Source organism: Phalacrocorax carbo, chromosome 8, assembly GCF_963921805.1.
Source record: "Phalacrocorax carbo chromosome 8, bPhaCar2.1, whole genome shotgun sequence".
In the NCBI taxonomy this organism is placed as follows: Eukaryota; Metazoa; Chordata; class Aves; order Suliformes; family Phalacrocoracidae; genus Phalacrocorax; species Phalacrocorax carbo.
Window position 1 is genome coordinate 13,678,814 of NC_087520.1, and position 24,533 is coordinate 13,703,346.

General features: G+C 60.1%; 4 protein-coding genes across 4 annotated transcripts; all 4 read left to right on the top strand.

Annotated features, from left to right (window-relative positions):
- The first annotated feature begins 2,247 nt into the window (after positions 1 to 2,247).
- LOC135314710 (protocadherin beta-15-like) lies at positions 2,248 to 6,117 on the top strand. The gene has a single exon (XM_064458814.1). It carries the CDS (start codon positions 2,407 to 2,409, stop codon positions 4,843 to 4,845), a length of 2,439 nt encoding a protein of 812 aa, XP_064314884.1. The 5' UTR covers positions 2,248 to 2,406; the 3' UTR covers positions 4,846 to 6,117.
- A 2,236-nt stretch (positions 6,118 to 8,353) lies between these two features.
- On the top strand, positions 8,354 to 12,242 carry LOC135314711 (protocadherin beta-15-like). The gene has a single exon (XM_064458816.1). It carries the CDS (start codon positions 8,532 to 8,534, stop codon positions 10,968 to 10,970), a length of 2,439 nt encoding a protein of 812 aa, XP_064314886.1. The 5' UTR covers positions 8,354 to 8,531; the 3' UTR covers positions 10,971 to 12,242.
- A 2,206-nt stretch (positions 12,243 to 14,448) lies between these two features.
- Positions 14,449 to 17,140, top strand: LOC104041887 (protocadherin beta-15-like). The gene has a single exon (XM_064458817.1). The coding sequence runs from the start codon at positions 14,657 to 14,659 to the stop codon at positions 17,093 to 17,095; it is 2,439 nt and encodes an 812-aa protein (XP_064314887.1). The 5' UTR covers positions 14,449 to 14,656; the 3' UTR covers positions 17,096 to 17,140.
- A 3,446-nt stretch (positions 17,141 to 20,586) lies between these two features.
- LOC135314712 (protocadherin beta-15-like) lies at positions 20,587 to 24,242 on the top strand. The gene has a single exon (XM_064458818.1). The coding sequence runs from the start codon at positions 20,771 to 20,773 to the stop codon at positions 23,207 to 23,209; it is 2,439 nt and encodes an 812-aa protein (XP_064314888.1). The 5' UTR covers positions 20,587 to 20,770; the 3' UTR covers positions 23,210 to 24,242.
- The last annotated feature ends 291 nt before the right edge of the window (positions 24,243 to 24,533 follow it).

The window sequence follows — 24,533 nt, forward strand, 5'->3', positions numbered from 1 at the left end:
GGCAGTCTTTGTAGAGGCGTTCTTTCTGGGAAGGCTCTGTGAAATTTTTGAAACGACTGGGAGATTTTTTCTTGTTTTGTCCCTTGGCTGAAGGTGAAGTGGAGTGGGTTTAACAGAATGGTATCACAGAATGGTAGGGTTTGGAAGGGACCTCTAGAGATCATCTTGCCCGGCCCTGCTGCTTGAGGAGGTTCACCTAGAGCAGGGTGCACATGAGTGCTTCCAGGTGGGTTTTGAATATTTCCAGAGGAGGACACTCCACAACCTTTCTGGGCAGCCTGTTCCACTGTTCTTTCACCCTCCCAGTAAAGAAGTTCTTTCTCATGTTTAGGTGGAACTTCCTGTGTTCCAACTTGTGCCCATTGCCCCTTGGCCTGTCATCAGGCACTGTTGAAAAGAGCCTAGTCTCATCGTCCTGACACCCACCCTTTAGACATTTGTAAGTACTGACGAGATCCTCCCTCAGTCTTCTCTTCTGCAGGCTGAACAAACCCAAGTCTTTCAGCCTTTCCTCATAAGGGAGATACTCCAGTCTCCTGATCATCCTTGTAGCGCTCTGCTTGACTTGCTTGCGTAGTTGCCTGTCCTTCTTGAACTGGGGGGCCCAAAACCGGACACAGTACTCCAAAAGTGGTCTCACTAGGGCAGAGAAGAGGAGGAGGATAACCTCCCTCAACCTGCTGGCCACACTCCTTTTTATGCAACCCAGGATACTGTTGGCCGCCTCGGCCCCAAGGGCACGGTGCTGCCTCATGGTCAGCTTGCTGTCCACCAGCACTGCTAGCTCCTTCTCAACACAGCGGCTTTCCAGCAGGTCAGCCCCCCACTTGTACTGGTGCATGGGGTTGTTCCTCTCCAGGTGCAGGACTTTGCACTTGCTTTTGTTGAACTTCATGGGGTTCCCCTTGGCCCACCTCTCCAGCCTGTCCAGGTCTTGTTGGATGGCAGCACAGCCTTCCGGCATATCAGCCACTCCTCCCAGCTAGGTATCATCAGCAAACTTGCTGAAGGTACACTCTATTGCATCGTCCAGGTCACAGATGAATATATTGAACAGGACTGGACCCAGCACAGACCCCTGGGGAACACCGCTAGGAACTGGCCTCCATCCAGACTCTGCTCCATTGATCACGACCCTCTGAGTTCTGTTGTTGAGCCAGTTCTCTATCCACCTTAGTGTCCACTCATCCAACCCACACTTCCTTAGCTTGTCTATGAAGGTGCTATTGGTACCTTCCTTGTGCCTGGAGGCGCGGCCGAGAGAGCATTCAGGCAAATTGTGGGGAGCGGGGATTTGCTGGCAGGCCTATACGGGTCTTCTGAGCCCTGAGCTTGTGGCTGCGAGAGGGCCCAGTTAGATCGAGCTCAGGGGAAAGTGGCCCCTACCCTAACAGGGGCCCTGGGGGTGCAAAGGCCTCTGCAGAGCAGTGCGGTGGGGGGAGTGACGGTTCCAGCTGCCCCTGCAGCTCTAGCTGCGGGGGCGGGCAAGGACGAAGGACCGCTGTGCGGCTCGCAGCCCCCTGGCGAGAGGGAAGCGAAGCCGGGGGGCGCCGCCGCTGCTGCCGCTCAGCCGTTGGAGTGGCCGGCCGGCAGGCGCGCCCACGCCTGAGCCTTGCTGCGAGCCTCCTCCGTCCGTCCTCAGCCTGCGATTCCCGAGCAGGCGGAGTGCCGAGCCGTGCCGTTCGTTACCTGCGTGCTGCCCCCGCAGAGGCTCCTGCCCGCCTGCTCAGGCCGGGGAAGGCGGCGCGGTCCCTCCGGGCTGAGCCTCCGCCCCACGCTGCCGTGGCAAACGCCTTGTGCTTGCCTCGCCGCCGTGCTTCTCGAAGGGCACGGACCGGCCTCCCGGGAGCCAAGCGCGCACGCCTGCCCGCGGGCTGCGGGCAGCGGGGAGCGGTGGAAGATGCGGGGCAGCTGCCGGCGCTGCCCGGGCCCTCGGACTCAAGCGGCGGCCCCGCAGGGCTCTCGGCGCCCCTTCCCTGCGCTTCCCTCCCCGGCGCGGTGTGCGCGCGTCCCGCCGCGGGCCCCCCACGCGGGCGAGCGGCCGGCAGCCGCGCGTGTGCGCGCGGGTCCGTGTGCCGGGGCGAGCCGGCCGCGCGGGCAGCGGGCGGCGGGCGGGCGCAGTCCCTCCGCGGGCCGCAGGGTGGTGCTCCCGGCCAAGGCGGCGCCGAGCGGCTGCGGGCGGGGAGGCGCCCGAGCCCAGCCCGGCCCTGCCCAGCCGAGCCCAGCCCAGCCGAGCCCAGCCGAGCGGAGCGGAGCGGAGCTGGGAGCTGTGCGGGACGCCAGCCGGACTCGGCGAGAGGGAGGGCGCCCGCCCGCCCGCCGCCCCGCCGCGCTGCTGCCGGGCGCCGCTTTCCGCGGAGGACTGCGCGGCCGATCCGCGAGACGGAGGCTGTCCGCCGCCCCGACATGGCGACCGCAAGGCAAGTGCTTTGTCTCTCTGCTTTCCTCTCCCTGCCGCACGCTGGCTCGCAGCCCATCCGCTACTCCGTAGCCGAGGAGGCGGAGAGCGGCTCCGTGGTAGCCAACGTGGCGGCGGACGCGGGGCTGACCCCGGCGCAGCTCGCGGACCGCCGCGCCCGCCTGGCCTCGGAGGACGGCCGGCAGCACTTTCGCTTAGACCGCGGCACCGGCCGCCTCGTAGTGGCGGACAGGCTGGACCGGGAGGAGCTGTGCGGACAGTCCCGTACCTGCACGCTCCCCTTCGAGCTCCTGCTCGCAAACCCCCTGCAGTTCTTTCGGGTCGAGGTGGCGGTGGAGGACATCAATGACCATTCGCCCGTTTTCCCGGAGGAACGAGTCACTTTTAAGATCCTGGAAACGAGCGACCCGGGCTCGCGTTTCCCGCTGGAGGGAGCTTGGGACCTCGATGTTGGCAGCAACAGCATCCAGGCTTACAGTATCGCTCCCGAGAACGAATACTTTAGTGTCTCTTTTGGGAGTCGAGTTAAGGGTAAGAAGTATGTTGAGTTAGTCTTGGAAAAGGCCCTAGACAGAGAGGAGCAGGCGGAGGTGTATTTCAGTGTCATTGCCATAGATGGCGGCTCTCCGCCCAGGACTGGGACCACCCAAATCCACATTATCGTTCTAGATGTAAATGACAACGCTCCCGTCTTCACGGAGGAGGTGTACATTGGTCAGGTTTTGGAAAATGCCCCAGAGGGCTCTGTGGTTCTCAGCGTGGTGGCAACCGATCGGGATGAGGGAGTTAACGGGGACATCTCCTATCAGTTCAGCCAAGCAGTGGGCCAGAGCGACTCAGCATTCACAATTGACCCCACAAGTGGTGAAATTATACTGAGAAAGGCTCTGGACTTTGAGGCAGCAGAGAATCACGAGCTCAGCGTGCGGGCCACAGACGGCGGGGGCCTCTCGGCAATCTGCAAGGTGTTGGTGGAGGTGGTGGATGTGAACGACAACGCACCGGAGCTGGTGGTCAGTTCCTTCAGCAGCCCCCTCCCTGAGAATGCATTACCCGGGACAGTGGTCGCCCTCTTTGCTGTCAGGGACCGGGATGCTGGTGCCAATGGGAAGATCACGTGTGCCCTTGAAGACCAGCTGTCGTTCTCCTTGCGGCCAGCCTATAAGAATTACTACGAGCTGGTGACTGTGAGCACGCTGGACCGGGAGGAGACGGCTCGGTACATCCTCACCGTCACAGCAGCAGATGCGGGGTCACCTCCTCTCACGACCACCCAGACCTTCACGGTGGACATCTCCGACGTCAACGACAACGCCCCTGTCTTCAACCAGACATCGTACACCATGTTTGTGCGTGAGAACAATGTCCCCACAGTGCTCGTTGGAGCCGTCAGTGCCGCCGATGCCGACGTGGGGCCCAATGCCAAGGTGGCCTACTCCCTGGCACCAGCCCACCCTGCAGAGCAGGCTCCCTGCTCCTGCATCTCTGTGAACTCTGAGAACGGGCACGTGTTTGTGCTGCAGCCTCTGGACTATGAGCAGGTGAGGCAGATCAAGGTCTTGGTGAGCGCCTCCGATGCGGGGTCTCCTCCTCTCAGTGCCAACGTCACCGTCCGCCTTGTTGTGGTGGATGAGAATGACAACGCGCCGCTGGTGCTGCACCCAGCCCAGGGCAGCAGCCCGCCATCCAGTGAGCTGGTGCCCATGTCGGCCGAGGCGGGGTACCTCATCACCAAAGTGGTGGCCGTCGATGCCGACTCAGGGCAGAACTCGTGGCTCTCGTACCACCTGCTGAGGGCCTCCGACCCCGGGCTCTTTGCAGTGGGCGCCCAAAGCGGGGAGGTGCGGCTGAGGAGGCCGGTGACAGAGAGGGACGCCGTGAAGCAGAAGCTCGTTGTGCTCGTGCGCGACAACGGGCAGCCACCTCTGTCGGCCACTGCGGCGCTGAGCGCACTCCTGCTCAAGGACTTCTCTGACATGCGCCTACCACACAGCAGCCTGGCCACAGAGGACGAGAGTGGCTCCCTGACAACCTATCTAATCATTTCATTGGTCTTCGTCTCACTCCTCTTCCTCGCATCCACGGCAGCCTTTGTCGCTCGCAAGCTGTGCAAGAGAAAGGAGCTGAAGGGTGGGCACGTGCTTTATGGTGCCGGCAACTTGCAGAGCAGCCTGGCTGATGCAGCTGCTGCAGGGACCCTGCCCCACGCCTACTGCTATGAGATCAGCCTCACCACGGGCTCGGGCAACAGCGAGTTCAAGTTCCTGAAGCCCGTCCTCCCCAGCCTGCCACCACAGCACTGTGGCATGGGCGGGGGCACTGACGATGAACAGGATTTCCCCCGTGGCCCTCTCGCCGTCGACATGGCGCCAGACAACCCCGGAACGCTCTCTGCCGAACAGTTCAACAGTCTTTCCTTTAACTAGCATGAAGTCAGCACAGCCAGAGGCTTCATGCCTCGCGATGGGAAGGGATCCGGGCTACAACGTGTGGCAACAGATCCTCTAGACTAACTCTGCAGTTGCAATCGGTACCACCGATTCCCCTCAAATCCTAAGTCAGAAGAAAGGTTGTCTCCCCCTCCAAAGAAACAAGCCAACAAAAGACACTAAAGGCTCCCTCGCTCAGGCAACAACAGGTTTCAGCTCCGTTACAGCCACTTCTGAAATGCTTTGAGAGTGGGGTTAGTTCCAGGGGCCCCAGCTAAGGTCTTGCCTCACTTGCTGCCAGGCAAGACCGTGGACGGCTTATTCTGTGCTCTAATGCAATGACAAGGTTGGGCTGAAACGCACGCAGCCCTCCTGCCGGAGGAGCAGAAAAAGCAAAGGCAGTTGTGAGTACTGTATTGCAGTGGGGTGCCAGCACAGGGCTCTTTCTTCTCTGGGTTCTGGATGTCTCTGCCTGAGACGTTTGAGCTCTGTGTGTTTTGCCTTCTGGTCACTACGTCTGTCCGGGCAGCCGTTGTGTGTCTGCACAGGCCGCCACAAAGGCTGCCCACGGAAGCAGGGAGTTGCTCACACCCAGCCGCTCTGATGCACGCAGTTCCAGCTCATCAGGCAAGAAGGGTATTTTGAACCTTGGAGTGAGTACAGAAGTCTCACCTTCTCCAGGGGAGAGCAGCAAAACGCACAACGAGGTCTTCCTTTGGTCTGTAAGGGCGGGTGGGGGCTGGGCAGGCTGTCTCCTTGGGATTGCCTTGCAGCTGTAGCAGCGCTAACGATGTTGGGGTAGTTGTAACTGTACAGAGTGGTGAAAACATGCCCATCGGCTTTGGGTGCATTGTACGAAAACTCCACGAGTCTCCTCAAAGTGCATTTTCTGAAGTGGAATAGAGATGAACTTGGAAAATGGCCATTGAGTTTGGTCTCATCCTTGTTGTTGCTGAATTGAGAGGCGGCTTCTTGGGGAGAGGGAAGCTGTCGCGATACGATTTTCTGGGCTTGTGCTAGAGCATTGGCATTCTCCTTTTTGCCCTTTCTCCTTCTACTTTGCAAACTGTCTTTGAGCACTGTCTTACCTATTCCTCTGAAGAAGGACTGTCACCCCGTGTATAAGAATGGATTGTTTGAATGCAGGCAGTGTGGCACGGGATGTTCGGGAACCCTTGCGCTGTGTTGTGCTGCAGTTATAAACTGTACCGTTGTAAACCGGGATACCCTTGTGTGTAAAAGTGAAATAAAGAGAATGCATTGTGTGGAGGCAGTCTTTGTAGAGGCGTTCTTTCTGGGAAGGCTCTGTGAAATTTTTGAAACGACTGGGAGATTTTTTCTTGTTTTGTCCCTTGGCTGAAGGTGAAGTGGAGTGGGTTTAACAGAATGGTATCACAGAATGGTAGGGTTTGGAAGGGACCTCTAGAGATCATCTTGCCCGGCCCCGCTGCTTGAGGAGGTTCACCTAGAGCAGGGTGCACATGAGTGCTTCCAGGTGGGTTTTGAATATTTCCAGAGGAGGACACTCCACAACCTTTCTGGGCAGCCTGTTCCACTGTTCTTTCACCCTCCCAGTAAAGAAGTTCTTTCTCATGTTTAGGTGGAACTTCCTGTGTTCCAACTTGTGCCCATTGCCCCTTGGCCTGTCATCAGGCACTGTTGAAAAGAGCCTAGTCTCATCGTCCTGACACCCACCCTTTAGACATTTGTAAGTACTGACGAGATCCCCCCTCAGTCTTCTCTTCTGCAGGCTGAACAAACCCAAGTCTTTCAGCCTTTCCTCATAAGGGAGATACTCCAGTCTCCTGATCATCTTTGTAGCGCTCTGCTTGACTTGCTTGCGTAGTTGCCTGTCCTTCTTGAACTGGGGGGCCCAAAACCGGACACAGTACTCCAAAAGTGGTCTCACTAGGGCAGAGAAGAGGAGGAGGATAACCTCCCTCAACCTGCTGGCCACACTCCTTTTTATGCAACCCAGGATACTGTTGGCCGCCTCGGCCCCAAGGGCACGGTGCTGCCTCATGGTCAGCTTGCTGTCCACCAGCACTGCTAGCTCCTTCTCAACACAGCGGCTTTCCAGCAGGTCAGCCCCCCACTTGTACTGGTGCATGGGGTTGTTCCTCTCCAGGTGCAGGACCTTGCACTTGCTTTTGTTGAACTTCATGGGGTTCCCCTTGGCCCACCTCTCCAGCCTGTCCAGGTCTTGTTGGATGGCAGCACAGCCTTCCGGCATATCAGCCACTCCTCCCAGCTAGGTATCATCAGCAAACTTGCTGAAGGTACGCTCTATTGCATCGTCCAGGTCACAGATGAATATATCGAACAGGACTGGACCCAGCACAGACCCCTGGGGAACACCGCTAGGAACTGGCCTCCATCCAGACTCTGCTCCATTGATCACGACCCTCTGAGTTCTGTTGTTGAGCCAGTTCTCTATCCACCTTAGTGTCCACTCATCCAACCCACACTTCCTTAGCTTGTCTATGAAGGTGCTATTGGTACCTTCCTTGTGCCTGGAGGCGCGGCCGAGAGAGCATTCAGGCAAATTGTGGGGAGCGGGGATTTGCTGGCAGGCCTATACGGGTCTTCTGAGCCCTGAGCTTGTGGCTGCGAGAGGGCCCAGTTAGATCGAGCTCAGGGGAAAGTGGCCCCTACCCTAACAGGGGCCCTGGGCGTGCAAAGGCCTCTGCAGAGCAGTGCGGTGGGGGGAGTGACGGTTCCAGCTGCCCCTGCAGCTCTAGCTGCGGGGGCGGGCAAGGACGAAGGACCGCTGTGCGGCTCGCAGCCCCCTGGCGAGAGGGAAGCGAAGCCGGGGGGCGCCGCCGCTGCTGCCGCTCAGCCGTTGGAGTGGCCGGCCGGCAGGCGCGCCCACGCCTGAGCCTTGCTGCGAGCCTCCTCCGTCCGTCCTCAGCCTGCGATTCCCGAGCAGGCGGAGTGCCGAGCCGTGCCGTTCGTTACCTGCGTGCTGCCCCCGCAGAGGCTCCTGCCCGCCTGCTCAGGCCGGGGAAGGCGGCGCGGTCCCTCCGGGCTGAGCCTCCGCCCCACGCTGCCGTGGCAAACGCCTTGTGCTTGCCTCGCCGCCGTGCTTCTCGAAGGGCACGGACCGGCCTCCCGGGAGCCAAGCGCGCACGCCTGCCCGCGGGCTGCGGGCAGCGGGGAGCGGTGGAAGATGCGGGGCAGCTGCCGGCGCTGCCCGGGCCCTCGGACTCAAGCGGCGGCCCCGCAGGGCTCTCGGCGCCCCTTCCCTGCGCTTCCCTCCCCGGCGCGGTGTGCGCGCGTCCCGCCGCGGGCCCCCCACGCGGGCGAGCGGCCGGCAGCCGCGCGTGTGCGCGCGGGTCCGTGTGCCGGGGCGAGCCGGCCGCGCGGGCAGCGGGCGGCGGGCGGGCGCAGTCCCTCCGCGGGCCGCAGGGTGGTGCTCCCGGCCAAGGCGGCGCCGAGCGGCTGCGGGCGGGGAGGCGCCCGAGCCCAGCCCGGCCCTGCCCAGCCGAGCCCAGCCCAGCCGAGCCCAGCCGAGCGGAGCGGAGCGGAGCTGGGAGCTGTGCGGGACGCCAGCCGGACTCGGCGAGAGGGAGGGCGCCCGCCCGCCCGCCCGCCCGCCGCCCCGCCGCGCTGCTGCCGGGCGCCGCTTTCCGCGGAGGACTGCGCGGCCGATCCGCGAGACGGAGGCTGTCCGCCGCCCCGACATGGCGACCGCAAGGCAAGTGCTTTGTCTCTCTGCTTTCCTCTCCCTGCCGCACGCTGGCTCGCAGCCCATCCGCTACTCCGTAGCCGAGGAGGCGGAGAGCGGCTCCGTGGTAGCCAACGTGGCGGCGGACGCGGGGCTGACCCCGGCGCAGCTCGCGGACCGCCGCGCCCGCCTGGCCTCGGAGGACGGCCGGCAGCACTTTCGCTTAGACCGCGGCACCGGCCGCCTCGTAGTGGCGGACAGGCTGGACCGGGAGGAGCTGTGCGGACAGTCCCGTACCTGCACGCTCCCCTTCGAGCTCCTGCTCGCAAACCCCCTGCAGTTCTTTCGGGTCGAGGTGGCGGTGGAGGACATCAATGACCATTCGCCCGTTTTCCCGGAGGAACGAGTCACTTTTAAGATCCCCGAAAGGAGCGACCCGGGCTCGCGTTTCCCGCTGGAGGGAGCTTGGGACCTCGATGTTGGCAGCAACAGCATCCAGGCTTACAGTATCGCTCCCGAGAACGAATACTTTAGTGTCTCTTTTGGGAGTCGAGTTAACGGTGACAAATATGTTGAGTTGGTCTTGGAAAAGCCCCTAGACAGAGAGGAGCAGGCGGAGTTGTATTTCAGTGTCATTGCCATAGACGGCGGCTCTCCGCCCAGGACTGGGACCACCCAAATCCACATTATCGTTCTAGATGTAAATGACAACGCTCCCGTCTTCACAGAGGTGCGGTATGTGGGTCAGGTTTTGGAAAATGCCCCAGAGGGCTCTGTGGTTCTCAGCGTGGTGGCAACTGATCGGGATGAGGGAGTTAACGGGGACATCTCCTATCAGTTCAGCCAAGCGGTGGGCCAGAGCGACTCAGCGTTCACAATTGACCCCACAAGTGGTGAAATTAAACTGAGAAAGGCTCTGGACTTTGAGGCAGCAGAGAATCACGAGCTCAGCGTGCGGGCCACAGACGGCGGGGGCCTCTCGGCAATCTGCAAGGTGTTGGTGGAGGTGGTGGATGTGAACGACAACGCACCGGAGCTGGTGGTCAGTTCCTTCAGCAGCCCCCTCCCTGAGAATGCATTACCCGGGACAGTGGTCGCCCTCTTTGCTGTCAGGGACCGGGATGCTGGTGCCAATGGGAAGATCACGTGTGCCCTTGAAGACCAGCTGTCGTTCTCCTTGCGGCCAGCCTATAAGAATTACTACGAGCTGGTGACTGTGAGCACGCTGGACCGGGAGGAGACGGCTCGGTACATCCTCACCGTCACAGCAGCAGATGCGGGGTCACCTCCTCTCACGACCACCCAGACCTTCACGGTGGACATCTCCGACGTCAACGACAACGCCCCTGTCTTCAACCAGACATCGTACACCATGTTTGTGCATGAGAACAATGTCCCCACAGTGCTCGTTGGAGCCGTCAGTGCCGCCGATGCCGACGTGGGGCCCAATGCCAAGGTGGCCTACTCCCTGGCACCAGCCCACCCTGCAGAGCAGGCTCCCTGCTCCTGCATCTCTGTGAACTCTGAGAACGGGCACGTGTTTGTGCTGCAGCCTCTGGACTATGAGCACGTGAGGCAGATCAAGGTCTTGGTGAGCGCCTCCGATGCGGGGTCTCCTCCTCTCAGTGCCAACGTCACCGTCCGCCTTGTTGTGGTGGATGAGAATGACAACGCGCCGCTGGTGCTGCACCCAGCCCAGGGCAGCAGCCCGCCATCCAGTGAGCTGGTGCCCATGTCGGCCGAGGCGGGGTACCTCATCACCAAAGTGGTGGCCGTCGATGTCGACTCAGGGCAGAACTCGTGGCTCTCGTACCACCTGCTGAGGGCCTCCGACCCCGGGCTCTTTGCAGTGGGCGCCCAAAGCGGGGAGGTGCGGCTGAGGAGGCCGGTGACAGAGAGGGACGCCGTGAAGCAGAAGCTCGTTGTGCTCGTGCGCGACAACGGGCAGCCACCTCTGTCGGCCACTGCGGCGCTGAGCGCACTCCTGCTCAAGGACTTCTCTGACATGCGCCTACCACACAGCAGCCTGGCCACAGAGGACGAGAGTGGCTCCCTGACAACCTATCTAATCATTTCATTGGTCTTCGTCTCACTCCTCTTCCTCGCATCCACGGCAGCCTTTGTCGCTCGCAAGCTGTGCAAGAGAAAGGAGCTGAAGGGTGGGCACGTGCTTTATGGTGCCGGCAACTTGCAGAGCAGCCTGGCTGATGCAGCTGCTGCAGGGACCCTGCCCCACGCCTACTGCTATGAGATCAGCCTCACCACGGGCTCGGGCAACAGCGAGTTCAAGTTCCTGAAGCCCGTCCTCCCCAGCCTGCCACCACAGCACTGTGGCATGGGCGGGGGCACTGACGGTGAACAGGATTTCCCCCGTGGCCCTCTCGCCGTCGACATGGCGCCAGACAACCCCGGAACGCTCTCTGCCGAACAGTTCAACAGTCTTTCCTTTAACTAGCATGAAGTCAGCACAACCAGAGGCTTCATGCCTCGCGATGGGAAGGGATCCGGGCTACAACGTGTGGCAACAGTTCCTCTAGACTAACTCTGCAGTTGCAATCGGTACCACCGATTCCCCTCAAATCCTAAGTCAGAAGAAAGGTTGTCTCCCCCTCCAAAGAAACAAGCCAACAAAAGACACTAAAGGCTCCCTCGCTCAGGCAATAACAGGTTTCAGCTCCGTTACAGCCACTTCTGAAATGCTTTGAGAGTGGGGTTAGTTCCAGGGGCCCCAGCTAAGGTCTTGCCTCACTTGCTGCCAGGCAAGACCGTGGACGGCTTATTCTGTGCTCTAATGCAATGACAAGGTTGGGCTGAAACGCACGCAGCCCTCCTGCCGGAGGAGCAGAAAAAGCAAAGGCAGTTGTGAGTACTGTATTGCAGTGGGGTGCCAGCACAGGGCTCTTTCTTCTCTGGGTTCTGGATGTCTCTGCCTGAGACGTTTGAGCTCTGTGTGTTTTGCCTTCTGGTCACTACGTCTGTCCGGGCAGCCGTTGTGTGTCTGCACAGGCCGCCACAAAGGCTGCCCACGGAAGCAGGGAGTTGCTCACACCCAGCCGCTCTGATGCACGCAGTTCCAGCTCATCAGGCAAGAAGGGTATTTTGAACCTTGGAGTGAGTACAGAAGTCTCACCTTCTCCAGGGGAGAGCAGCAAAACGCACAACGAGGTCTTCCTTTGGTCTGTAAGGGCGGGTGGGGGCTGGGCAGGCTGTCTCCTTGGGATTGCCTTGCAGCTGTAGCAGCGCTAACGATGTTGGGGTAGTTGTAACTGTACAGAGTGGTGAAAACATGCCCATCGGCTTTGGGTGCATTGTACGAAAACTCCACGAGTCTCCTCAAAGTGCATTTTCTGAAGTGGAATAGAGATGAACTTGGAAAATGGCCATTGAGTTTGGTCTCATCCTTGTTGTTGCTGAATTGAGAGGCGGCTTCTTGGGGAGAGGGAAGCTGTCGCGATACGATTTTCTGGGCTTGTGCTAGAGCATTGTCATTCTCCTTTTTGCCCTTTCTCCTTCTACTTTGCAAACTGTCTTTGAGCACTGTCTTACCTATTCCTCTGAAGAAGGACTGTCACCCCGTGTATAAGAATGGATTGTTTGAATGCAGGCAGTGTGGCACGGGATGTTCGGGAACCCTTGCGCTGTGTTGTGCTGCAGTTATAAACTGTACCGTTGTAAACCGGGATACCCTTGTGTGTAAAAGTGAAATAAAGAGAATGCATTGTGTGGAGGCAGTCTTTGTAGAGGCGTTCTTTCTGGGAAGGCTCTGTGAAATTTTTGAAACGACTGGGAGATTTTTTCTTGTTTTGTCCCTTGGCTGAAGGTGAAGTGGAGTGGGTTTAACAGAATGGTATCACAGAATGGTAGGGTTTGGAAGGGACCTCTAGAGATCATCTTGCCCGGCCCCGCTGCTTGAGGAGGTTCACCTAGAGCAGGGTGCACATGAGTGCTTCCAGGTGGGTTTTGAATATTTCCAGAGGAGGACACTCCACAACCTTTCTGGGCAGCCTGTTCCACTGTTCTTTCACCCTCCCAGTAAAGAAGTTCTTTCTCATGTTTAGGTGGAACTTCCTGTGTTCCAACTTGTGCCCATTGCCCCTTGGCCTGTCATCAGGCACTGTTGAAAAGAGCCTAGTCTCATCGTCCTGACACCCACCCTTTAGACATTTGTAAGTACTGACGAGATCCCCCCTCAGTCTTCTCTTCTGCAGGCTGAACAAACCCAAGTCTTTCAGCCTTTCCTCATAAGGGAGATACTCCAGTCTCCTGATCATCCTTGTAGCGCTCTGCTTGACTTGCTTGCGTAGTTGCCTGTCCTTCTTGAACTGGGGGGCCCAAAACCGGACACAGTACTCCAAAAGTGGTCTCACTAGGGCAGAGAAGAGGAGGAGGATAACCTCCCTCAACCTGCTGGCCACACTCCTTTTTATGCAACCCAGGATACTGTTGGCCGCCTCGGCCCCAAGGGCACGGTGCTGCCTCATGGTCAGCTTGCTGTCCACCAGCACTGCTAGCTCCTTCTCAACACAGCGGCTTTCCAGCAGGTCAGCCCCCCACTTGTACTGGTGCATGGGGTTGTTCCTCTCCAGGTGCAGGACTTTGCACTTGCTTTTGTTGAACTTCATGGGGTTCCCCTTGGCCCACCTCTCCAGCCTGTCCAGGTCTTGTTGGATGGCAGCACAGCCTTCCGGCATATCAGCCACTCCTCCCAGCTAGGTATCATCAGCAAACTTGCTGAAGGTACACTCTATTGCATCGTCCAGGTCACAGATGAATATATCGAACAGGACTGGACCCAGCACAGACCCCTGGGGAACACCGCTAGGAACTGGCCTCCATCCAGACTCTGCTCCATTGATCACGACCCTCTGAGTTCTGTTGTTGAGCCAGTTCTCTATCCACCTTAGTGTCCACTCATCCAACCCACACTTCCTTAGCTTGTCTATGAAGGTGCTATTGGTACCTTCCTTGTGCCTGGAGGCGCGGCCGAGAGAGCATTCAGGCAAATTGTGGGGAGCGGGGATTTGCTGGCAGGCCTATACGGGTCTTCTGAGCCCTGAGCTTGTGGCTGCGAGAGGGCCCAGTTAGATCGAGCTCAGGGGAAAGTGGCCCCTACCCTAACAGGGGCCCTGGGCGTGCAAAGGCCTCTGCAGAGCAGTGCGGTGGGGGGAGTGACGGTTCCAGCTGCCCCTGCAGCTCTAGCTGCGGGGGCGGGCAAGGACGAAGGACCGCTGTGCGGCTCGCAGCCCCCTGGCGAGAGGGAAGCGAAGCCGGGGGGCGCCGCCGCTGCTGCCGCTCAGCCGTTGGAGTGGCCGGCCGGCAGGCGCGCCCACGCCTGAGCCTTGCTGCGAGCCTCCTCCGTCCGTCCTCAGCCTGCGATTCCCGAGCAGGCGGAGTGCCGAGCCGTGCCGTTCGTTACCTGCGTGCTGCCCCCGCAGAGGCTCCTGCCCGCCTGCTCAGGCCGGGGAAGGCGGCGCGGTCCCTCCGGGCTGAGCCTCCGCCCCACGCTGCCGTGGCAAACGCCTTGTGCTTGCCTCGCCGCCGTGCTTCTCGAAGGGCACGGACCGGCCTCCCGGGAGCCAAGCGCGCACGCCTGCCCGCGGGCTGCGGGCAGCGGGGAGCGGTGGAAGATGCGGGGCAGCTGCCGGCGCTGCCCGGGCCCTCGGACTCAAGCGGCGGCCCCGCAGGGCTCTCGGCGCCCCTTCCCTGCGCTTCCCTCCCCGGCGCGGTGTGCGCGCGTCCCGCCGCGGGCCCCCCACGCGGGCGAGCGGCCGGCAGCCGCGCGTGTGCGCGCGGGTCCGTGTGCCGGGGCGAGCCGGCCGCGCGGGCAGCGGGCGGCGGGCGGGCGCAGTCCCTCCGCGGGCCGCAGGGTGGTGCTCCCGGCCAAGGCGGCGCCGAGCGGCTGCGGGCGGGGAGGCGCCCGAGCCCAGCCCGGCCCTGCCCAGCCGAGCCCAGCCCAGCCGAGCCCAGCCGAGCGGAGCGGAGCGGAGCTGGGAGCTGTGCGGGACGCCAGCCGGACTCGGCGAGAGGGAGGGCGCCCGCCCGCCCGCCCGCCCGCCGCCCCGCCGCGCTGCTGCCGGGCGCCGCTTTCCGCGGAGGACTGCGCGGCCGATCCGCGAGACGGAGGCTGTCCGCCGCCCCGACATGGCGACCGCAAGGCAAGTGCTTTGTCTCTCTGCTTTCCTCTCCCTGCCGCACGCTGGCTCGCAGCCCATCCGCTACTCCGTAGCCGAGGAGGCGGAGAGCGGCTCCGTGGTAGCCAACGTGGCGGCGGACGCGGGGCTGACCCCGGCGCAGCTCGCGGACCGCCGCGCCCGCCTGGCCTCGGAGGACGGCCGGCAGCACTTTCGCTTAGACCGCGGCACCGGCCGCCTCGTAGTGGCGGACAGGCTGGACCGGGAGGAGCTGTGCGGACAGTCCCGTACCTGCACGCTCCCCTTCGAGCTCCTGCTCGCAAACCCCCTGCAGTTCTTTCGGGTCGAGGTGGCGGTGGAGGACATCAATGACCATTCGCCCGTTTTCCCGGAGGAACGAGTCACTTTTAAGATCCCGGAAACGAGCGACCCGGGCTCGCGTTTCCCGCTGGAGGGAGCTTGGGACCTCGATGTTGGCAGCAACAGCATCCAGGCTTACAGTATCGCTCCCGAGAACGAATACTTTAGTGTCTCTTTTGGCAATGAGAGTGAGGATGCCAAACAATTTGAATTGGTCTTGGAAAAGCCCCTAGACAGAGAGGAGCAGGTGGAGTTGTATTTCAGTGTCATCGCCATAGACGGCGGCTCTCCGCCCAGGACTGGGACCACCCAAATCCACATTATCGTTCTAGATGTAAATGACAATGCTCCCGTCTTCAACCGGAAATTATACATTGGTCAGGTTTTGGAAAATGCCCCAGAGGGCTCTGTGGTTCTCAGCGTGGTGGCAACTGATCGGGATGAGGGAGTTAACGGGGACATCTCCTATCAGTTCATCCAAGCAGTGGGCCAGAGCGACTCAGCGTTCAAAATTGACCCCACAAGTGGTGAAATTAAACTGAGAAGGGCTCTGGACTTTGAGGCGGCAGAGAATCACGAGCTCAGCGTGCGGGCCACAGACGGCGGGGGCCTCTCGGCAATCTGCAAGGTGTTGGTGGAGGTGGTGGATGTGAATGACAATGCACCGGAGCTGGTGGTCAGTTCCTTCAGCAGCCCCCTCCCTGAGAATGCATTACCCGGGACAGTGGTCGCCCTCTTTGCTGTCAGGGACCGGGATGCTGGTGCCAATGGGAAGATCACGTGTGCCCTTGAAGACCAGCTGTCATTCTCCTTGCGGCCAGCCTATAAGAATTACTACGAGCTGGTGACTGTGAGCACGCTGGACCGGGAGGAGACGGCTCGGTACATTCTCACCGTCACAGCAGCAGATGCGGGGTCACCTCCTCTCACGACCACCCAGACCTTCACGGTGGACATCTCCGACGTCAACGACAACGCCCCTGTCTTCAACCAGACATCGTACACCATGTTTGTGCGTGAGAACAACGTCCCCACAGTGCTCGTTGGAGCCGTCAGTGCCGCCGATGCCGACGTGGGGCCCAATGCCAAGGTGGCCTACTCCCTGGCACCAGCCCACCCTGCAGAGCAGGCTCCCTGCTCCTGCATCTCTGTGAACTCTGAGAACGGGCACGTGTTTGTGCTGCAGCCTCTGGACTATGAGCACGTGAGGCAGATCAAGGTCTTGGTGAGCGCCTCCGATGCGGGGTCTCCTCCTCTCAGTGCCAACGTCACCGTCCGCCTTGTTGTGGTGGATGAGAATGACAACGCGCCACTGGTGCTGCACCCAGCCCAGGGCAGCAGCCCGCCATCCAGTGAGCTGGTGCCCATGTCGGCCGAGGCGGGGTACCTCATCACCAAAGTGGTGGCCGTCGATGCCGACTCAGGGCAGAACTCGTGGCTCTCGTACCACCTGCTGAGGGCCTCCGACCCTGGGCTCTTTGCAGTGGGCGCCCAAAGCGGGGAGGTGCGGCTGAGGAGGCCGGTGACAGAGAGGGACGCCGTGAAGCAGAAGCTCGTTGTGCTCGTGCGCGACAACGGGCAGCCACCTCTGTCGGCCACTGCGGCGCTGAGCGCACTCCTGCTCAAGGACTTCTCTGACATGCGCCTACCACACAGCAGCCTGGCCACAGAGGACGAGAGTGGCTCCCTGACAACCTATCTAATCATTTCATTGGTCTTCGTCTCACTCCTCTTCCTCGCATCCACGGCAGCCTTTGTCGCTCGCAAGCTGTGCAAGAGAAAGGAGCTGAAGGGTGGGCACGTGCTTTATGGTGCCGGCAACTTGCAGAGCAGCCTGGCTGATGCAGCTGCTGCAGGGACCCTGCCCCACGCCTACTGCTATGAGATCAGCCTCACCACGGGCTCGGGCAACAGCGAGTTCAAGTTCCTGAAGCCCGTCCTCCCCAGCCTGCCACCACAGCACTGTGGCATGGGCGGGGGCACTGACGATGAACAGGATTTCCCCCGTGGCCCTCTCGCCGTCGACATGGCGCCAGACAACCCCGGAACGCTCTCTGCCGAACAGTTCAACAGTCTTTCCTTTAACTAGCATGAAGTCAGCACAGCCAGAGGCTTCATGCCTCGCGATGGGAAGGGATCCAGGCTACAACGTGTGGCAACAGATCCTCTAGACTAACTCTGCAGTTGCAATCGGTACCACCGATTCCCCTCAAATCCTAAGTCAGAAGAAAGGTTGTCTCCCCCTCCAAAGAAACAAGCCAACAAAAGACACTAAAGGCTCCCTCGCTCAGGCAATAACAGGTTTCAGCTCCGTTACAGCCACTTCTGAAATGCTTTGAGAGTGGGGTTAGTTCCAGGGGCCCCAGCTAAGGTCTTGCCTCACTTGCTGCCAGGCAAGACCGTGGACGGCTTATTCTGTGCTCTAATGCAATGACAAGGTTGGGCTGAAACGCACGCAGCCCTCCTGCCGGAGGAGCAGAAAAAGCAAAGGCAGTTGTGAGTACTGTATTGCAGTGGGGTGCCAGCACAGGGCTCTTTCTTCTCTGGGTTCTGGATGTCTCTGCCTGAGACGTTTGAGCTCTGTGTGTTTTGCCTTCTGGTCACTACGTCTGTCCGGGCAGCCGTTGTGTGTCTGCACAGGCCGCCACAAAGGCTGCCCAGGGAAGCAGGGAGTTGCTCACACCCAGCCGCTCTGATGCACGCAGTTCCAGCTCATCAGGCAAGAAGGGTATTTTGAACCTTGGAGTGAGTACAGAAGTCTCACCTTCTCCAGGGGAGAGCAGCAAAACGCACAACGAGGTCTTCCTTTGGTCTGTAAGGGCGGGTGGGGGCTGGGCAGGCTGTCTCCTTGGGATTGCCTTGCAGCTGTAGCAGCGCTAACGATGTTGGGGTAGTTGTAACTGTACAGAGTGGTGAAAACATGCCCATCGGCTTTGGGTGCATTGTACGAAAACTCCACGAGTCTCCTCAAAGTGCATTTTCTGAAGTGGAATAGAGATGAACTTGGAAAATGGCCATTGAGTTTGGTCTCATCCTTGTTGTTGCTGCTTCTTGGGGAGAGGGAAGCTGTCACGATACGATTTTCTGGGCTTGTGCTAGAGCATTGTCATTCTCCTTTTTGCCCTTTCTCCTTCTACTTTGCAAACTGTCTTTGAGCACTGTCTTACCTATTCCTCTGAAGAAGGACTGTCACCCCGTGTATAAGAATGGATTGTTTGAATGCAGGCAGTGTGGCACGGGATGTTTGGGAACCCTTGCGCTGTGTTGTGCTGCAGTTATAAACTGTACCGTTGTAAACCGGGATACCCTTGTGTGTAAAAGTGAAATAAAGAGAATGCATTGTGTGGAGGCAGTCTTTGTAGAGGCGTTCTTTCTGGGAAGGCTCTGTGAAATTTTTGAAACGACTGGGAGATTTTTTCTTGTTTTGTCCCTTGGCTGAAGGTGAAGTGGAGTGGGTTTAACAGAATGGTATCACAGAATGGTAGGGTTTGGAAGGGACCTCTAGAGATCATCTTGCCCGGCCCCGCTGCTTGAGGAGGTTCACCTAGAGCAGGGTGCACATGAGTGCTTCCAGGTGGGTTTTGAATATTTCCAGAGGAGGACACTCCACAACCTTTCTGGGCAGCCTGTTCCACTGTTCTTTCACCCTCCCAGTAAAGAAGTTCTTTCTCATGTTTAGGTGGAACTTCCTGTGTTCCAACTTGTGCCCATTGCCCCTTGGCCTGTCATCAGGCACTGTTGAAAAGAGCCTAGTCTCATCGTCCTGACACCCACCCTTTAGACATTTGTAAGTACTGACGAGATCCCCCCTCAGTCTTCTCTTCTGCAGGCTGAACAAACCCAAGTCTTTCAGCCTTTCCTCATAAGGGAGATACTCCAGTCTCCTGATCATCCTTGTAGCGCTCTGCTTGACTTGCTTGCGTAGTTGCCTGTCCTTCTTGAACTGGGGGGCCCAAAACCGGACACAGTACTCCAAAAGTGGTCTCACTAGGGCAGAGAAGAGGAGGAGGATAACCTCCCTCAACCTGCTGGCCACACTCCTTTTTATGCAACCCAGGATACTGTTGGCCGCCTCGGCCCCAAGGGCACGGTGCTGCCTCATGGTCAGCTTGCTGTCCACCAGCACTGCTAGCTCCTTCTCAACACAGCGGCTTTCCAGCAGGTCAGCCCCCCACTTGTACTGGTGCATGGGGTTGTTCCTCTCCAGGTGCAGGACCTTGCACTTGCTTTTGTTGAACTTCATGGGGTTCCCCTTGGCCCACCTCTCCAGCCTGTCCAGGTCTTGTTGGATGGCAGCACAGCCTTCCGGCATATCAGCCACTCCTCCCAGCTAGGTATCATCAGCAAACTTGCTGAAGGTACGCTCTATTGCATCGTCCAGGTCACAGATGAATATATTGAACAGGACTGGACCCAGCACAGACCCCTGGGGAACACCGCTAGGAACTGGCCTCCATCCAGACTCTGCTCCATTGATCACGACCCTCTGAGTTCTGTTGTTGAGCCAGTTCTCTATCCACCTTAGTGTCCACTCATCCAACCCACACTTCCTTAGCTTGTCTATGAAGGTGCTATTGGTACCTTCCTTGTGCCTGGAGGCGCGGCCGAGAGAGCATTCAGGCAAATTGTGGGGAGCGGGGATTTGCTGGCAGGCCTATACGGGTCTTCTGAGCCCTGAGCTTGTGGCTGCGAGAGGGCCCAGTTAGATCGAGCTCAGGGGAAAGTGGCCCCTACCCTAACAGGGGCCCTGGGCGTGCAAAGGCCTCTGCAGAGCAGTGCGGTGGGGGGAGTGACGGTTCCAGCTGCCCCTGCAGCTCTAGCTGCGGGGGCGGGCAAGGACGAAGGACCGCTGTGCGGCTCGCAGCCCCCTGGCGAGAGGGAAGCGAAGCCGGGGGGCGCCGCCGCTGCTGCCGCTCAGCCGTTGGAGTGGCCGGCCGGCAGGCGCGCCCACGCCTGAGCCTTGCTGCGAGCCTCCTCCGTCCGTCCTCAGCCTGCGATTCCCGAGCAGGCGGAGTGCCGAGCCGTGCCGTTCGTTACCTGCGTGCTGCCCCCGCAGAGGCTCCTGCCCGCCTGCTCAGGCCGGGGAAGGCGGCGCGGTCCCTCCGGGCTGAGCCTCCGCCCCACGCTGCCGTGGCAAACGCCTTGTGCTTGCCTCGCCGCCGTGCTTCTCGAAGGGCACGGACCGGCCTCCCGGGAGCCAAGCGCGCACGCCTGCCCGCGGGCTGCGGGCAGCGGGGAGCGGTGGAAGATGCGGGGCAGCTGCCGGCGCTGCCCGGGCCCTCGGACTCAAGCGGCGGCCCCGCAGGGCTCTCGGCGCCCCTTCCCTGCGCTTCCCTCCCCGGCGCGGTGTGCGCGCGTCCCGCCGCGGGCCCCCCACGCGGGCGAGCGGCCGGCAGCCGCGCGTGTGCGCGCGGGTCCGTGTGCCGGGGCGAGCCGGCCGCGCGGGCAGCGGGCGGCGGGCGGGCGCAGTCCCTCCGCGGGCCGCAGGGTGGTGCTCCCGGCCAAGGCGGCGCCGAGCGGCTGCGGGCGGGGAGGTGCCCGAGCCCAGCCCGGCCCTGCCCAGCCGAGCCCAGCCCAGCCGAGCCCAGCCCAGCCGAGCCCAGCCGAGCGGAGCGGAGCTCGGAGCTGTGCGGGACGCCAGCCGGACTCGGCGAGAGGGAGGGCGCCCGCCCGCCCGCCGCCCCGCCGCGCTGCTGCCGGGCGCCGCTTTCCGCGGAGGACTGCGCGGCCGATCCGCGAGACGGAGGCTGTCCGCCGCCCCGACATGGCGACCGCAAGGCAAGTGCTTTGTCTCTCTGCTTTCCTCTCCCTGCCGCACGCTGGCTCGCAGCCCATCCGCTACTCCGTAGCCGAGGAGGCGGAGAGCGGCTCCGTGGTAGCCAACGTGGCGGCGGACGCGGGGCTGACCCCGGCGCAGCTCGCGGATCGCCGCGCCCGCCTGGCCTCGGAGGACGGCCGGCAGCACTTTCGCTTAGACCGCGGCACCGGCCGCCTCGTAGTGGCGGACAGGCTGGACCGGGAGGAGCTGTGCGGACAGTCCCGTACCTGCACGCTCCCCTTCGAGCTCCTGCTCGCAAACCCCCTGCAGTTCTTTCGGGTCGAGGTGGCGGTGGAGGACATCAATGACCATTCGCCCGTTTTCCCGGAGGAACAAGTCACTTTTAAGATCCCCGAAAGGAGCGACCCGGGCTCGCGTTTCCCGCTGGAGGGAGCTTGGGACCTCGATGTTGGCAGCAACAGCATCCAGGCTTACAGTATCGCTCCCGAGAACGAATACTTTAGTGTCTCTTTTGGGAGTCGAGTTAAGGGTAAGAAGTATGTTGAGTTGGTCTTGGAAAAGCCCCTAGACAGAGAGGAGCAGGCGGAGTTGTATTTCAGTGTCATCGCCATAGACGGCGGCTCTCCACCCAGGACTGGGACCACCCAAATCCACATTATCGTTCTAGATGTAAATGACAACGCTCCCGTCTTCACGGAGGAGGTGTACATTGGTCAGGTTTTGGAAAATGCCCCAGAGGGCTCTGTGGTTCTCAGCGTGGTGGCAACCGATCAGGATGAGGGAGTTAACGGGGACATCTCCTATCAGTTCATCCAAGCGGTGGGCCAGAGCGACTCAGCGTTCACAATTGACCCCACAAGTGGTGAAATTATACTGAGAAGGGCTCTGGACTTTGAGGCGGCAGAGAATCACGAGCTCAGCGTGCGGGCCACAGATGGAGGGGGCCTCTCGGCAATCTGCAAGGTGTTGGTGGAGGTGGTGGATGTGAACGACAACGCACCGGAGCTGGTGGTCAGTTCCTTCAGCAGCCCCCTCCCTGAGAATGCATTACCCGGGACAGTGGTCGCCCTCTTTGCTGTCAGGGACCGGGATGCTGGTGCCAATGGGAAGATCACGTGTGCCCTTGAAGACCAGCTGTCATTCTCCTTGCGGCCAGCCTATAAGAATTACTACGAGCTGGTGACTGTGAGCATGCTGGACCGGGAGGAGACGGCTCGGTACATCCTCACCGTCACAGCAGCAGATGCGGGGTCACCTCCTCTCACGACCACCCAGACCTTCACGGTGGACATCTCCGACGTCAACGACAACGCCCCTGTCTTCAACCAGACATCGTACACCATGTTTGTGCGTGAGAACAATGTCCCCACAGTGCTCGTTGGAGCCGTCAGTGCCGCCGATGCTGACGTGGGGCCCAATGCCAAGGTGGCCTACTCCCTGGCACCAGCCCACCCTGCAGAGCAGGCTCCCTGCTCCTGCATCTCTGTGAACTCTGAGAACGGGCACGTGTTTGTGCTGCAGCCTCTGGACTATGAGCAGGTGAGGCAGATCAAGGTCTTGGTGAGCGCCTCCGATGCGGGGTCTCCTCCTCTCAGTGCCAACGTCACCGTCCGCCTTGTTGTGGTGGATGAGAATGACAACGCGCCGCTGGTGCTGCACCCAGCCCAGGGCAGCAGCCCGCCATCCAGTGAGCTGGTGCCCATGTCGGCCGAGGCGGGGTACCTCATCACCAAAGTGGTGGCCGTCGATGCCGACTCAGGGCAGAACTCGTGGCTCTCGTACCACCTGCTGAGGGCCTCCGACCCTGGGCTCTTTGCAGTGGGCGCCCAAAGCGGGGAGGTGCGGCTGAGGAGGCCGGTGACAGAGAGGGACGCCGTGAAGCAGAAGCTCGTTGTGCTCGTGCGCGACAACGGGCAGCCACCTCTGTCGGCCACTGCGGCGCTGAGCGCACTCCTGCTCAAGGACTTCTCTGACATGCGCCTACCACACAGCAGCCTGGCCACAGAGGACGAGAGTGGCTCCCTGACAACCTATCTAATCATTTCATTGGTCTTCGTCTCACTCCTCTTCCTCGCATCCACGGCAGCCTTTGTCGCTCGCAAGCTGTGCAAGAGAAAGGAGCTGAAGGGTGGGCACGTGCTTTATGGTGCCGGCAACTTGCAGAGCAGCCTGGCTGATGCAGCTGCTGCAGGGACCCTGCCCCACGCCTACTGCTATGAGATCAGCCTCACCACGGGCTCGGGCAACAGCGAGTTCAAGTTCCTGAAGCCCGTCCTCCCCAGCCTGCCACCACAGCACTGTGGCATGGGCGGGGGCACTGACGATGAACAGGATTTCCCCCGTGGCCCTCTCGCCGTCGACATGGCGCCAGACAACCCCGGAACGCTCTCTGCCGAACAGTTCAACAGTCTTTCCTTTAACTAGCATGAAGTCAGCACAGCCAGAGGCTTCATGCCTCGCGATGGGAAGGGATCCGGGCTACAACGTGTGGCAACAGTTCCCCTAGACTAACTCTGCAGTTGCAATTGGTACCACCGATTCCCCTCAAATCCTAAGTCAGAAGAAAGGTTGTCTCCCCCTCCAAAGAAACAAGCCAACAAAAGACACTAAAGGCTCCCTCGCTCAGGCAATAACAGGTTTCAGCTCCGTTACAGCCACTTCTGAAATGCTTTGAGAGTGGGGTTAGTTCCAGGGGCCCCAGCTAAGGTCTTGCCTCACTTGCTGCCAGGCAAGACCGTGGACGGCTTATTCTGTGCTCTAATGCAATGACAAGGTTGGGCTGAAACGCACGCAGCCCTCCTGCCGGAGGAGCAGAAAAAGCAAAGGCAGTTGTGAGTACTGTATTGCAGTGGGGTGCCAGCACAGGGCTCTTTCTTCTCTGGGTTCTGGATGTCTCTGCCTGAGACGTTTGAGCTCTGTGTGTTTTGCCTTCTGGTCACTACGTCTGTCCGGGCAGCCGTTGTGTGTCTGCACAGGCCGCCACAAAGGCTGCCCACGGAAGCAGGGAGTTGCTCACACCCAGCCGCTCTGATGCACGCAGTTCCAGCTCATCAGGCAAGAAGGGTATTTTGAACCTTGGAGTGAGTACAGAAGTCTCACCTTCTCCAGGGGAGAGCAGCAAAACGCACAACGAGGTCTTCCTTTGGTCTGTAAGGGGGGGTGGGGGCTGGGCAGGCTGTCTCCTTGGGATTGCCTTGCAGCTGTAGCAGCGCTAACGATGTTGGGGTAGTTGTAACTGTACAGAGTGGTGAAAACATGCCCATCGGCTTTGGGTGCATTGTACGAAAACTCCACGAGTCTCCTCAAAGTGCATTTTCTGAAATGGAATAGAGATGAACTTGGAAAATGGCCATTGAGTTTGGTCTCATCCTTGTTGTTGCTGAATTGAGAGGCGGCTTCTTGGGGAGAGGGAAGCTGTCGCGATACGATTTTCTGGGCTTGTGCTAGAGCATTGGCATTCTCCTTTTTGCCCTTTCTCCTTCTGCTTTGCAAACTGTCTTTGAGCACTGTCTTACCTATTCCTCTGAAGAAGGACTGTCACCCCGTGTATAAGAATGGATTGTTTGAATGCAGGCAGTGTGGCACGGGATGTTCGGGAACCCTTGCGCTGTGTTGTGCTGCAGTTATAAACTGTACCGTTGTAAACCGGGATACCCTTGTGTGTAAAAGTGAAATAAAGAGAATGCATTGTGTGGAGGCAGTCTTTGTAGAGGCGTTCTTTCTGGGAAGGCTCTGTGAAATTTTTGAA